Source organism: Sander vitreus, chromosome 8 (assembly GCF_031162955.1).
Source record: "Sander vitreus isolate 19-12246 chromosome 8, sanVit1, whole genome shotgun sequence".
Taxonomy (NCBI): domain Eukaryota; kingdom Metazoa; phylum Chordata; class Actinopteri; order Perciformes; family Percidae; genus Sander; species Sander vitreus.
The window spans coordinates 26,706,352-26,720,461 of NC_135862.1; the positions used below are offsets into that span (position 1 = coordinate 26,706,352).

The 14,110-nt window shown below is 39.1% G+C and overlaps 1 protein-coding gene across 1 annotated transcript in view; it reads right to left on the reverse strand.

The window, feature by feature from the left end:
* LOC144522534 (synaptic vesicle glycoprotein 2B-like) overlaps positions 1-14,110 on the reverse strand; it is a 78,036-nt gene that overhangs the window by 34,162 nt on the left and 29,764 nt on the right. Inside the window, exons 3-4 of the mRNA XM_078257685.1 lie at positions 4,673-4,853; positions 1,573-1,724 (exon numbers count right to left, since the gene is read on the reverse strand). Coding sequence (XP_078113811.1) covers positions 1,573-1,724; positions 4,673-4,853 — 333 coding nt within the window. The remainder of the gene's footprint in view (positions 1-1,572; positions 1,725-4,672; positions 4,854-14,110) is intronic.

Consider the following 14,110-nt stretch of genomic DNA (forward strand, 5'->3'; position numbering starts at 1 on the left):
TTGAATGTTACCCGCCTGCTCAGAACAGTTCGACAGGTCGACGCGGGGAGAGTGTACACTGCAGACACGGCACTCCTCCTCTTCTCTGCCTCTCTTCATAGCAGTCAGATTCATCTACCAACCCTTGTAGGGCTGGCTCAGGTTTGCCTTGGACCAGCTCTTAGTTATGCTGTTATAGGTCTAGACTGCCAGGGGACTTCCTTTGACACACTAAGCTTTTCTCTGCTCTCTCTTTCCATCTGTGTGTTACTAGTCCTTATGTTTTCTCACCTTCCTTGGATTAGGGTGGCACCTAAATCATGGTTGCAACTGCCGCCGTGGTCCTGCTCGATGCCCTTCTACGCCCTGCTATGCCCTGCTACGCCCTGCTACACCCTGAACTGCTACAACTATTATTTCTAGTCATAGTTCCATTATCTTTATTGTTACTATAATTGACACTGTTCATTATACCGACTGCTATAATTATTACGAATCATATTTCTCTATATCTGTATATCTGTATCAGTGTCTCTGTGTCCCAACCGGCAGCGGCAGAGTTTTTCATTTGGTCATATTTTAAAAGTTTTTCATCACCACTCAAGGTTTCTGCCTAAAAGGAAGTTTTTCCTCGCCACTGCACTTAATGCTTGCTCTTAGGGGAATCTTTGGAATTGTTGGGTCTTTGTAAATCTGTGCCAAAAGCAAAGTACTAATTGTTATAGCATTTAAAGACACTATGTTTTTCTGGAGGATTAAAAAAAACATTGTGTTATTCCTATTTTAGGGAATAGATTTTTTATTTGAACTACACTACACTAAACTACACTTTTAAATCAGAGGCTCTGGACAGGAGAACTCCCAGACATCCAGCCTGTCTGGCCGCATGATATCCATGGTTTACCATCAGTTAACATTGTAGGATATTGATATAGGAACATATGATCGTATTTCAACTGTTTGGTGTGATGTTGTACATAGTCAGTTTCCAACTTTGCAACATGTGATTCAAGCTTTCCTACTGCAAAGCTGAGGGATTTCAGTTCTTCAGCATGCCAGTTTAAAGTGGACTGCATTTTGTCCACCTTTGTCTCCACGTGGTTAAATCATTCTTTAGCAACCAAGTCTGCTTCTTGAAAATGTTAAGACAGTGCACTTTCAGTACATTTAACAATGTAGAACAGGCAGAAATGTTGTCCATTGGACAGTGAGAAAACATCGTACATGAACATGAAATGTATACCTCTCAGTGGCAGTAAACAAAACACACTGTTATCTGTTCTACTGTATATTGACAGCTTAACAAGGCTTGATAAACAGTAATATTAATTGTCATATGTGAATGATTATATATTCCCAACATGTTTATTTATATGTTTTGCTAAGTTTAAACATTTTAGTCATTATATCAAGAGTTAATATATCAGTTATAGAAATCTCCTTCATTCCAGTCTGTACATAAAGTGACTCCACATGGGGTCCAACTCTAGGGTTGATAAAACTATATTGGATGTTGTAATGACCCACTCACAAGCAGCACTAAAGGAATGCTGAAAAGTGTTCTGTCTTAACTGACCTCTTTTAAGATCTTACCGTATCTGGGTATGATTCCCCAGGCAGTGAACGAAGCGTAGATCCCACCAATCATCCAAAACATACACAACCAGGACAGATGCTCTCCTCTCTTGTCCATTTGAAGAAATTCGGAGAAGTACGAGTACACGATCGGCACTGTGCCACCAATTCTTAGAGTAGAGAGGGACAATGAGAAAGTAATGAAAGGGAAAAAGAGAGTTGTAATTACAACTAGTACAATTAATTAAACAATTCAACATTATACTTAATGGAGGAATAATTACTCAAACATGTAAGATGAAATAGATTTTAAGTGCATTAAAGCTGCCCCCTTTGAGATTAATTCATTGACCACTGAGCCAAAATATATATATTAGTGCTGTCAAACGATTAAAATATTTAATCGCAACTAATCGCATTAATGTCATAGTTAACACGCAATTAATTGCAATTAATTGCACATTTTTATCTATTCTAAATGTCCCTTGATTTCTTTTTGTCCCATTATTTTTTCTCATTTTAATGCGCTTATCAACATGGAAAAGTGGATTGGCTTGCTTTGTGCAAATGTTTTTTTATTGAAAACAACATTGGCATACTGTAGTGTTCAATTTCACACTAACATTCTCACTTGGAGCAGTCATTCACACTTGGAGCAAATAATCTCTCACACAATGTAACGGCTTTGACGAGGGGGCGGAGAATTCGCATCAGCTGTGTGCTTGGCCATCAAGTGGTATTTCAGACTGGACGTGCTGCGATGATAGCTCAGTTCACAACGACAAAACACACAGATTACTTTGGTCTTGTCAATGGAACCATTTGGCAACTTTTTAAAAGTAAACTTTCCATTCAGAATCTTATTGGCATCCATTTCAGCGTCTCGCGCTCGCCATCCACTCAAAACATAACGTTAGCCTACTACTCTTTGGCCGGCTCGCAAGCCCAAACAAGTGTGAGCGGCGTGCCTGTTGTTTTGTTTCCGGTCTAGCTAGATCCAGTGTGGTGTTGTAGTTTTTCTAACGTTACTAGTTGTTGCAACAGGATGTGAAAAAAACGACAAAGTTTGCTTGGCCAAAGAGAACGTGATCTGGCGATAAAAAAATTGACGCCGTTAAAATGGGTTTGCGTTAACGCCGTTAATAATGCGTTTAACTGACAGCACTAATATATATATATATATATATATATATATATATATATATATATATATATACATACATACACACAGTATATGCTTTTTCATTGTAAACAAATATCCACTTACTTTCTTTCTTTGAAATTGTTAGGTGAGGTGAGCAGTGTTGTGGTGCAACTTCTAGTGGTTGTGTATCAGATTCATTATGCTGTGCTCTGTATGTGCCCTCATTTCTGAGCCACTGCGGCTCCCTGTGGACTAAAGTTCTTCTGAGATGGAACACTGCTGTGTCACCACAATGAACCCCTTACATATGCATATGGTTTGTATGGAGCTTGATTTCTTTTATGATCTCCATATTAAAAGAGCTGTATTAATGGCCGAAAACAGTCTAATGAAGCTCTGGAAAGACCATCTGAATAAAACGCAAAGCTGCAATAAGAAATCTTACACATTGGTGGCTCTAATTGACAGCAAAATATAACTCTAGGACATCCTTTAAGGTGAAGGCATACTGCACATAACACTATTCTCTATTCTCTTTTTTTTGGAAAGCTTGGAGTTTTCAGGACCTAAGCAATTACTGTAACGTTCTGCACTCTGGTTATCAAATGTTTTGGGGATTGTTAGGAGATATTAATTAACATAAATGTGTGATTCAACAGCAGAATTATTATTACATTTATGTATTATATATATATATATATATATATATATATATATATATATATAAAATACACACACATATATATATATATAAAATACACACATATATATATATATATATATATATATATATATGTTTGGTTGCAATGGGGGGAATGTTTATGACCTTGATATTTCTAAAATGTCTGGACATAGAGCTACACTCTGTTGTTTAGGAGTCAGTGTATAAACCAGAAATACAGTGGGGTAGAAATGCAGTGTCTCAGGTGGAGAAGGTGGGATAACCTTGCTCAGTACAGCTACAGTTTGAAAAAAATATGGTTGTGAAGATAATGGAGCTCAGCGCAAATTCTTTCAGGAAGACTAAATAACTTCAATCACCACTATCTCTTCCTAAAACTATTCAGCTGTTAAGAGGCATTCACTTTTCAGTAAACCAACCACAATTGGCCACAAAATTCATGATTCAATCACAGCATGAAATCCTGCTTTAAATGTCTTCTCTCCTTGCTATCAGCTGTCTTTTCAGGCAAAGGTTCAACCCTCCTCATCCCCTTCCACCTCTGGTCATCGTCAACCACGGCAACCAGACAGCTCCTTCCTTCGATCTCCGGGTTCCTTCTCCACCATCACCAGTGTCTAGGCTCATCGGGGGGAATATGTCTGGCTTCTCTACCCCTTTAAAATATTTTTGATGATGGAGTCTAATCCCCAAAGACTCTGTACATTTCATATTATGCTTATGTACAATAATGCTTTGTATATCTGCAATAAAGTCTCTCCTGATTGAAATGATGTTAAGCTCCTGAAAAGTTTACATTTTAGAATGTTTACTTGACAGAAACATGACTATAGAGACAGAGACGAATACAGGAGGTATTGAGTTTGTATTAACATTATAATGCCTGGAGCAGATCAGAGAAGAAGGAAGCTTCATACTAAAATATGACCAAATAAACTTATGTAACAGAGTGAATTAGAAATAAAGGCCTGACTCTAATAAGATTGCTTCAAATAATGCCCTGGTATCCTCTGCAGTTGGGGTTAATAAACAGCAAACAACAAAACGTTACCAGCTGAAAAACTGTAATACCTATTCATTTGAAAGAACAACGACAAATTGAGAAACCTCAAAACTCGACTGAGCAATGGTGCAACTTCATTACTCACTCAATAAGTCAGGGAGAGACTTTCACGTTTATTAGTCTGGCCCTGCTTTGCTGCAGTTCAGCAAAAACAGTTGGAAGTGGAAACAATAAATCTATCACTATGTGTGTGTGTATGTGTGTGTGTGTGTGTTTGTGTTTGTGTTACCCAACGCCAGACAGCAGCCTGAAGAAGAGGAAGAAGCCGTAGCCTTGGGCGAACGAAGACAGGAAGACAAAGACACAGTTTATTGCTAGTGCCACAACCAGACAGCGCCGACGGCCAACTTTGTCTGCCAGACCACCCCACAAGAACGCTCCTACCATCATGCCCAGAAAGACGGTCAAACCTGCACAGAGGGAGATAAATAGAAATTCCCTGCGGGCTCAAAACAGTCACATCATGTAATATCAAAATTATTAGATATTTATAAGAAACATTTATTTTGGTGTTGACAACCTTTGTACATTCTGGTTAGCTCAAAACCTTATAAACACTTCGGGGGAAATTTATAAAGCTTTGTAATAATATGCTCATACTAATATGTACTTTAAACAAGGTCAAGATTATCTCCAGATTGCTTGTCAGCTGCATGCCATTTGCTATTGGCTTGATTGTAATGAAGGGAGCAAGTTCCTCTTTGGGTTTGATTGAACGCTACCAACCTATTGTGGATTTACTAGCTTAGCTTGTGTTGCATCCTTGAACAGAGGGGACTCTGTCACCGGTTTGGCAACTTAATTCTCCATAGTGCTGTATTTCTTTGTTTTGGTTTTTTCTTACAGTATGACAAAATTCAATTAATTGGACTTAGCCCTAGTTAGGATAGCTGTGCTGAAACGCTGTACTGTTTCTTTTCAAGGTCAGGAGACTGTCTGCTGACTTAAACACAAACACAGTCTTGTTGAAAAACACTGCTCTGGACCAAACCAAGGTAACATGGGAGAATGAAGGAGGTGTGAGAAAAGAGTTGATTTATTGTCTGTAAAAGCCTGCTGCTGAGTCTGGTGGTCAGGTTAGGAGGTTTTGGAAGGACTACTGATGATAATCAGAAAGAAGGACTGCCCAGTGCCAGATGTAAATTCTGTTTAGTGTAGCAGCTAATGTATGATATGTCGTAGTTTCTTCTGGTGACCAGTAGAGGTTAATACACGTCCCCTTTTTAAAGCTACACATGGTAAGTTTTATATAAAAAAAATTACTTTTTTGCTTAAACTGTCACTATATCCTGACATGTCATGTATCAGATAATCTATGGAAAAATCACGTCCTCTGCCTCCTCCTGGCATAATGAAAACAACAAATAAGAGCATTATCTTTCACATGATTTTCCGTAATAGAAAAATACACACACACACATATAAAAAAAAAAAAAGTTATAATGTATAATAATTGTAAATGTTAATGACAGACACAAACACACTCCCGGCTATTCATTATGCTGCCAGCTGAACTGAGTTGTGGAATATCTACTTCTACAACAGATCATTGTGACAGCAATGCTGCAGTACTCAGCTCTCTGCAACTCCCAGTTTTTCTTCTTTCTGCTTTTTCTCTCCTCTCCTCTTTTCTCCTCTCTCAGTTTTTCTTCTCTTTTTTCATCCTCGCCAGCTCCACCCTCTAGTCCAAAAAAGTGTCATTCTCCCCAGCTCAACCCCTGGACGGTCTGGACCGTAGCCTCCTGCCAGAGAGGAGGGGTTCAAAGAGTTTGTGTCCGGGGTGAGAGGGATCGGCTATAATCTTTCCTGCCCGCCTCAGCGTCCTGGAGGCGTACAGTTTCTGGAGAGACTGCAGATTGCAGCCAATCAATTTCGCCGCAGAGCGGATGATACGCTGCAATCTGCCATTGTGCTTAGCAGTGGCTGCAGTGTACCACATGGTGATGGAGCAGGTGAGGATGGACTCGATGATGGCAGTTTAGAAGTGCACCATCATAGTGACAACATGACGGATATAGCATACTGCACACCTTTTAGATGTATAGCACACGCACCATTCAACTTTAGCATATAAACACACATGTTCACACTCTGTCGCACAATGCACATAACAGAACCTTCCATTTACAACAAAGCCTCCAACAGGCCTCCTCACTGAACATTAGCTAATTAGACTGCAGGAGTAATTTGAGCATTTACTGAGTGCTCTGAGAAGCTTTGGGAAATCACTGACTCTACCTCGGCTGCGTGTGTGTGTGTGTGCGTTTGTCAGAAAGAGGCAGGTAATGTGTTTATTTAATAAATCTCACTATACAGAAAATATTAATCAAAATTTATTATTATAAAATTATTATTATAAAATTATTGGATCATTTCATATTGTTTGTAATACTTTTTGATTAGGATCAAGGAATATAATCATAATAAAGCTTATTGCTCAAAAACATGTCACTGATACTGCACAAATTAAGGCTTCACAGCTTACAATATAGATTTGAAAATTATGTGTTGCAACCTCATATTTTTGGTAACAATGGAAAAATAGCAAAGCTATTTTTAATTACAGGACTAATACTATTAACTAGTACAGTTAACATACCCAGCATACTCGACTTGGCTCTTCTGAATGTGAGTAACCTGTATCTCTGGAGGGTAGAAGTCTGTATTGGCTGTGCAGTGTGTAAGTTGTGTCTGAGGCTATTTGTGTGTTTATTGATACGATTTCGTTAAGTGGGTTGGGATAAATGTTGGAAAGTGACCCATACCACGCTGATATATTGAAGTTTATAACTAACTCAATGAAACATCTGTAAAAAGCTGTCAGGATTGACGGGTGAACCTGAAGTCTGCGGAGTTTCCTCAGGAAAAATAGGTGCAGCTGTTACTAAGAAAAGATAGTTTTACTGTTTAAGGTGACTCAACCCTTTTTATTGGCTGGTTGTTGACTACCAGAGTGGGGGCGATAGAAGGACCTTTGCAGTCAACAACTAACTTCTTTGTTTTGGAGGTATTCAATCTCAGACTGTAATTATCCCTGTGAGTTGGTGGGGTCCATGATCACAGTGTCGTCAGAGTATTTTATGTATGTTATACCTGGGTTAGTGCTCCTGCAGTCGTTTATGTATAGTGTGTATAGAACCAGTGAGATTACAGAGCCTTGTGGGGCTCCTGTAAAGACGGTCTTGGATGAACTGTGACTGTAGACTCAGATAGACTCCCGAGGAGTCATCAAGAATGAGAGGATCCAGAGGATGAGGTGTAGGTTGACATCCATCGGGAGCCGTTTTCGTCCCATGAGGTGAGGTTGCACGGTTTTAAATGCGCTGGAGAAGTCCACAAAGACTAGTCTAATGAATGACTTGGGCTTCTCAAGATGGGTATAAGCGCCATGCAGCAGCGTTACTACAGCCTTATTCACACCCCTGTGCCTTTTGTATGCAAACTGAAAAGGGTCAGCATGCATACTGACCTCCTGAAGGTTGGAAAGAATAAACCATTCAAAGCCTTTTATGACCAGATGTTATTGCCACAGGCCGGTAGTCATTGTCACAGCTGGGATTGCTCTTTTTGGCTACTTGACAGATGGTTGAGGATTTCCAGAGTGAAATGTCCTTACATGGAGCTGTTGAAGAGATGACAAAAGACACCAGCCAACCGGCTGCAGCAGGCCCTCAGCAACCTGCCACAGCTCGGGTTCATACTCCTCAGCATGAGTTCAACTTCCCCCCCTGTTGCAGCTCCAGGTTTACTTGGGTAGGTAACATTGGAGTGAGCTCAGCTATTAGCTCCTCCCTCTCATGTGAGTAGTTAGACTGGTCAAAACTACAGTGGAATTGATTGACAAAGAGTGGGGTTTGAGTTTCGGTTGAAAAATGGCGTTTTTCCATTACATGGTACCTGCTCGACTCGCCTCATGTTTTATCTTTAAACAAGATTGAATTAATATAAGTTGCGGCTTATATGTGGTTATAACCCATGTAAATATAATTGACGGGTCATTTCCATTTAAATCTATTTATTTTTCATTCAAGAAACGTAGCAGGGTCAGCAGTAATGTTAGCCTCTTTGTGTGTATCGTTGCCGTGACAACATATACACTTCCATCCACAGCCGCTAAATGAGTCAAAATTAACAACGTAATGCATCGACCAAACAAAGCACATTGCTATCGCCAGATGAGTAACGTTAGCTTTTTCCGGCTCGTTTTCTGTGGCCCATGTGGCAAGAGGTTAACATTACTGTGGAGTCAGCAAGCTAACGGTAGCTAAATAACAAGTCCTGCGCAAAATAGCTGGTTCCGCCGTGCTTTCATGCAGCATCAGTTACAACCGCTGTGCCTGAACATCTTCAGAGCTGTGTCAAGCCGCTCTCGGCTCTCATAGTACCCGGCCTCCTGACTTCCTCCCAGTGAGCTCTGACAGAGTTATGTTAAGTTACTGACGCGTGCAATCACAATGACAACTAACAACAATCGCCATTTCATTTTGTACTAATAACATTAACTTTACCACGTTAAGGTTCATTAGGCTAAAACGGTCATCATGCATTACACCGGCTCAGTTAAAATGCCGTGATCGCTGTTCATGGTCTGAAGTGTTTGTTGCTATTGATTACTTAGCTGTGTACATGTATTTCCGCTGAAGGGTAAAGTTACATACAGCATGTGTGATAATGCAATTATTTGTAAGGAGGATTTGTATTTTGTTATTAAAATCAGAAGTTTTTGGTTTTGGTGATAGCTCTCATTTTCTGTGGTGTTTGCTCTTGGCATTGCTATGGCTAGCATCTTAATTTTAGTTTCAGAGCTGAAATTGTCATAACAAACTTTTAAAGTATTATAAGAATAGTAACGTTATATAGTTAAAGGTGCTCTAAGCGATGTTGGGTGACGTCACTTCTTGTAAGTATTGTCAAACAAAACAGAGGCTAGCTTGCCCCTCCCTCCTCCTCATCCCGTCGCCTCTCCCTCCCTTCCATGCTTCCGCGCACTAACCTCCCAACCCCCACCTCCAACTCCTTCTTGTCGGTTATTGGCTGGAACGCTGTTTGTTATGTTTCGTGGTGCAGGTTGGCGCAGTTTGTTTTTGTTGCTGTTTGTGGAGCCTGGGCTGTCTACAGAGACCGCGTTTTTTTACAGTGTATTTAGGGGACAGGCAGCTAGCAGATAGTTAGTTAGTTAGATAGTGAGGAGATGTTTGCTGTATGTGAGATAAAATGTTGTAGCCTAAAAAAACGTGTGATATCGCTTAGAGAACCTTTAACGATAGGTATCGTTAGTATGCAGGGCATTTTGTTTTGGAAGTTTTTAATGCATTCTTTCTTTCTTTCTTTCTAACAGATTTGACGGATTTGAGCAGTTATTGGTGAGTAATGTTCTATGAAGCAGTAGCATTAAAAATACCATTTTAATGTTTGAAGCTATGGAGCATTTTCTTCGGCAAATTTTAATGCTTTCTTTCACTCACAGATTAACTAGCCTGGTCCTACCAGACTCTCGTACATTTCATTTGTACAGAGAGTCTGGCCACTCTCCATTGACAAGTGTTAACTTCCTTGAAGGCGGGTACTCTGTTGAAGTTTAAAACTATTGGATCTGCCCAGAGCCACTCTGGATCTGCCATAACCAATCGCTAACGTTTGGCCATGACATACGTTAGCATCGCTAGCGTTCGCCTTAGCCAACTCCTTCACCACTAACGGAGCGAGCTGACAGATAGTAGTAGTTGGGAGGAGGGCCACAACATCATGGCCACCAACAAAACTCATATTGTTCTTGCTCGGGCTTTAACTTCTGGATATTCAGCAGCGTTGCCACAACGGACCGAATGGCTTCGCTTGCATCTTTCTCCTCCGCCATTACGGAACCACAACTCAAACTAACGCAGAAACTCAACGTCATCGTTCTCATCCACTCCCTCTGTTCGCTGAATGGACCGGTAAAGATTTGGCCGGAGAAAACCCATGAATATACTGCAAACCCAGACGATGTACTGAAGTAAATTGAGCGGAAGTACGTAGAAGGGTGGAGCCAGGCTACAGATTAACGGCTTTGAGCAGTTCTTTACCTGTGAGTAATGCTTATCTTTCCAATACAATTTAAACTGCTACTGTTTCTACAAGATCCGTTTTTATTATATAATTCCATTTTTTTGCTTTAAGCTTCATGTTTGGAAGGATTAGGTTATAGCATTAGTAATACATTATTTTTTTCTAAACAAGCACATATGATCACATATAGCTTAACTACTTATTAAAATGTAGCCAGTTCTTCCTTCAATGCAAGTTCTGCCTACATTTTACATGGTAATGGCTATATATATATATGTGTGTGTGTGTGTGTGTGTGTGTGTGTGTGTGTGTGTGTGTGTGTGTGTGTGTATATGTATGTATGTGTATATGTATATATGTGTGTGTATATATATATATATATATATATATATATATATATATATATATATATAACCTCTATATTTATATCTTGAACCTGCACTTTTCATATGGCTCTTTGTAGCATTACCTATTTACAGCTAATGTACTTACACTTACTACTTGTTGTCTGGAGTTTGCACCTTCAAGGTTGAACGCACTTAATTGTAAGTCGCCTAAATGACATGTAATGTAATGTAAATCAAGGTAAAGAACAGAGAAAGCAGAGGAGAGCAGAAGCAGTTCTGTTGAGGACAAGGCTGGGCTGCAGTTCCAGTGATGCAGATAGGGACAGCAGTCTGAGCGAGGAAGATGCCCCCCAAAAGACAATATTGAGGTAAATGCTAGGTTATTATTTTTGTTAGTAATCACACTCTTTATTTAACACGTCATCAATGTATCATTAAACACAATTTCAGAAGTTACAATGATCATATGTAAGCCGTGTGAAATGGGGAACCCCAAATAAGCTACTAAAAGCTTTTCGGAGGGTATAAGTATAGGTATAGAATTGCACTACGCATCATTATTGGTATTCATTTGGCCAACTGTTCACCTATTTGACAACCCAAGTGAGGACAACATCAGCTAATGAAAAGTTATGTCTGATTCTTTATCTTTCAGAAAACACACGGCAGCTCTTCAGGACTCCAGCTGAGACAGCAGCTGGTTTTCTTTTTCCATAAAGCAGGCCATACATTACAAGGCTTGAGGTAATTTTTTAAAATAAGACTTGACTACTATTCACAACTACATCCTTGGCATTTAACTTTTAACATTTAACAATGAACTTAGATTGTGGAATTATATGTCTTGGGGGGAAAAAGCCATTTCTCTTTCTTTATTATTATTATCATTACTATTTTGATGAGTGCATGGACAAATGTATACAAAACTATGTAGCTTTTTTGAGTTCTTGACTGAATTAAAATACAATTGATTCTCGTTGCTTATTGTCAATACTGATGTCTTTCCTTTTGTGTACTTTCAGAGATAGAAGATGACTGCCAGGGGGAGCCAGGCATTGTGACAATGACAATGCTATAAAAATTATTTATTATAAATAATAAATGTATATTATTATTATTATTATTATTATAAATAAATAATTTAACTGTCATTTATTGTGGTTGAGTTTGTTGTCTCTGAGGTCTCAGACATTTTTCCCACATCATCCCTGGTTTTTAGTAGCCTTTTGGCCGACCTAGAACAATTTATTATTATAATTTACTATTATTACTTTAGTTGGTACAGTTTTCTCCAGCAGTGCAAAAACATATTCTCAATTTTCAAAGTATGGAAGTATACATTATATATGTATATATATATATATACAAATTAAAAATAAACGGTAAGTGGTACTGCGCTGTACTCTGGTCCTGACCTGTATGCATTTGTAGTGTCTTGTAAGCCCATCCATCCATTCCCTATTGCTATTGTTAAATAATTGTATTATCTCTCTCACAGTAACAGTGTAACATGTACGTCAATACAGCTACTGCTATTAATACTTAGCTAGTGTTATTCAGATGTGCACCAAGTAGTGGGCATACTGTCAAAATTTCTTGTGGAATTTTCTAGTTAGAATTTACTTTTTGTTTCATATTGCTTAACAACTTTTGTATTTATATTTGCCATCCAAATAGATTTATAAAATCATATAAACCCATCCTAATGTTGTGTTAATGTACATATAACTGTTTATTGTGTTTTATCTGATACTTTGGCAACAGTTATTGAAACTTCCATGTCAATAAAGCCCCTTGAATTGAGAGGCAGACAGAGAATGCAAAAAACTAATTTAGAATTTAGAATGGTGTGATGTTGCCTACAGATGAAGCCATCTACATTTTCCCCTCCAAGCCAGAGGCCAGCCGGCTGGCAGCAGGTTATCTCCCAATCTCCAGCTCACTTCCAGTCCCCCCCTATCCATGGTATTGAAAGGGGGATTATTGCATGTTTTGTTTTGTTGTGAAAATCCCCCCTGCTTTTTTAAAGTCAGAGTGAATAGAGTCTGGCCTGTTACCTTTGGATTACATTTAGAGTCAGAAGACAAAATCTACTTGAAATTTAATCACCTTGAAAAGTGTTTGGAAACATTTGAGGACACATATATCATCCCCTATCTCAGATAATGAAAGTGAAAATAACATGGAGTCAGCGCCTGCACCATTTTAGGTACCAAAGCTTGACCTACTCTCCTACTCTAGCAAGTCTGTACGCTACCTTGTTTTAGACTTTATTGGAGAAGGATGTTTCGGCAAAGTTGCCATATTTGTCAACTTAAGAACATCCAAGACTACAGCCATCAAGATCCACAAAAAGAGTGAATATCACATCATTCAAAAAGAAGTGGCCCTTGGTGAGATTCATAGACAATTTTATGTTCCAAGACGTGCCTTGCCTCGCTTTCGAGATGCTGGACGGGAGCATTTGGGACGTGGTGAAACAGTGACAGAGACAATGGTGCCCGTACCATTGTCTCTTCATAAAATATGCCCAATCACACATCAGCTACTTGTAGCATTTGAAGCTTTGAAGGGTATCTAAGGGACAACGTTAAGGTTGTCAACCAGCAGGATGAGCCCTTCAGGGTTAAATTAATTGTCTTTGGTTTGGCACTACCAGCCTCCAAAGTAAAGGTTAGAATGACATTGCAAGCATGTGCGTACAGAGCTTCAGAGGTGACCATGGGCCTCCCCATATCTGAAGCCATCAATATATGGGGACTGGGATGTGTGTTATTTTGGCAACAACCTCTTCTCTGGACAATCGACATACCACATGATGAAAGCTGTTTGCCATCTACTCGTTCAGCCGGAAGTCCACCTGCTTAGTGCTAGGAGGAACATCTGCCAGTAATTCAGAAGGAAAGAGGGCTCAACCAATCAACGATGGAGACTAAAGACACCAGAGGAGTACAAGAAGGCAACTGGTGTCCAGCCCCAAAATTCAGAGAGGATTTTTAACGCTGTTGGAAATTTGGATTAATCAATAGAGTGCTACGCAGAGGAAGATGACTACAGGTGCTGGTCATATAATTAGAATATCATGAAAAAGTTGATTTATGTCAGTAATTCCATTCAAAAAGTGAAATTTGTATATTATATCCATTCATCACACACAGAGTGATATATTTCAAATGTTCATTTCTTTTAATTGTGATGATTATAACCGACAACTAATGAAAATCCCAAATTCAGTATCTCCGAAAATTAGAATGTTACTTAAAAGGACTTTT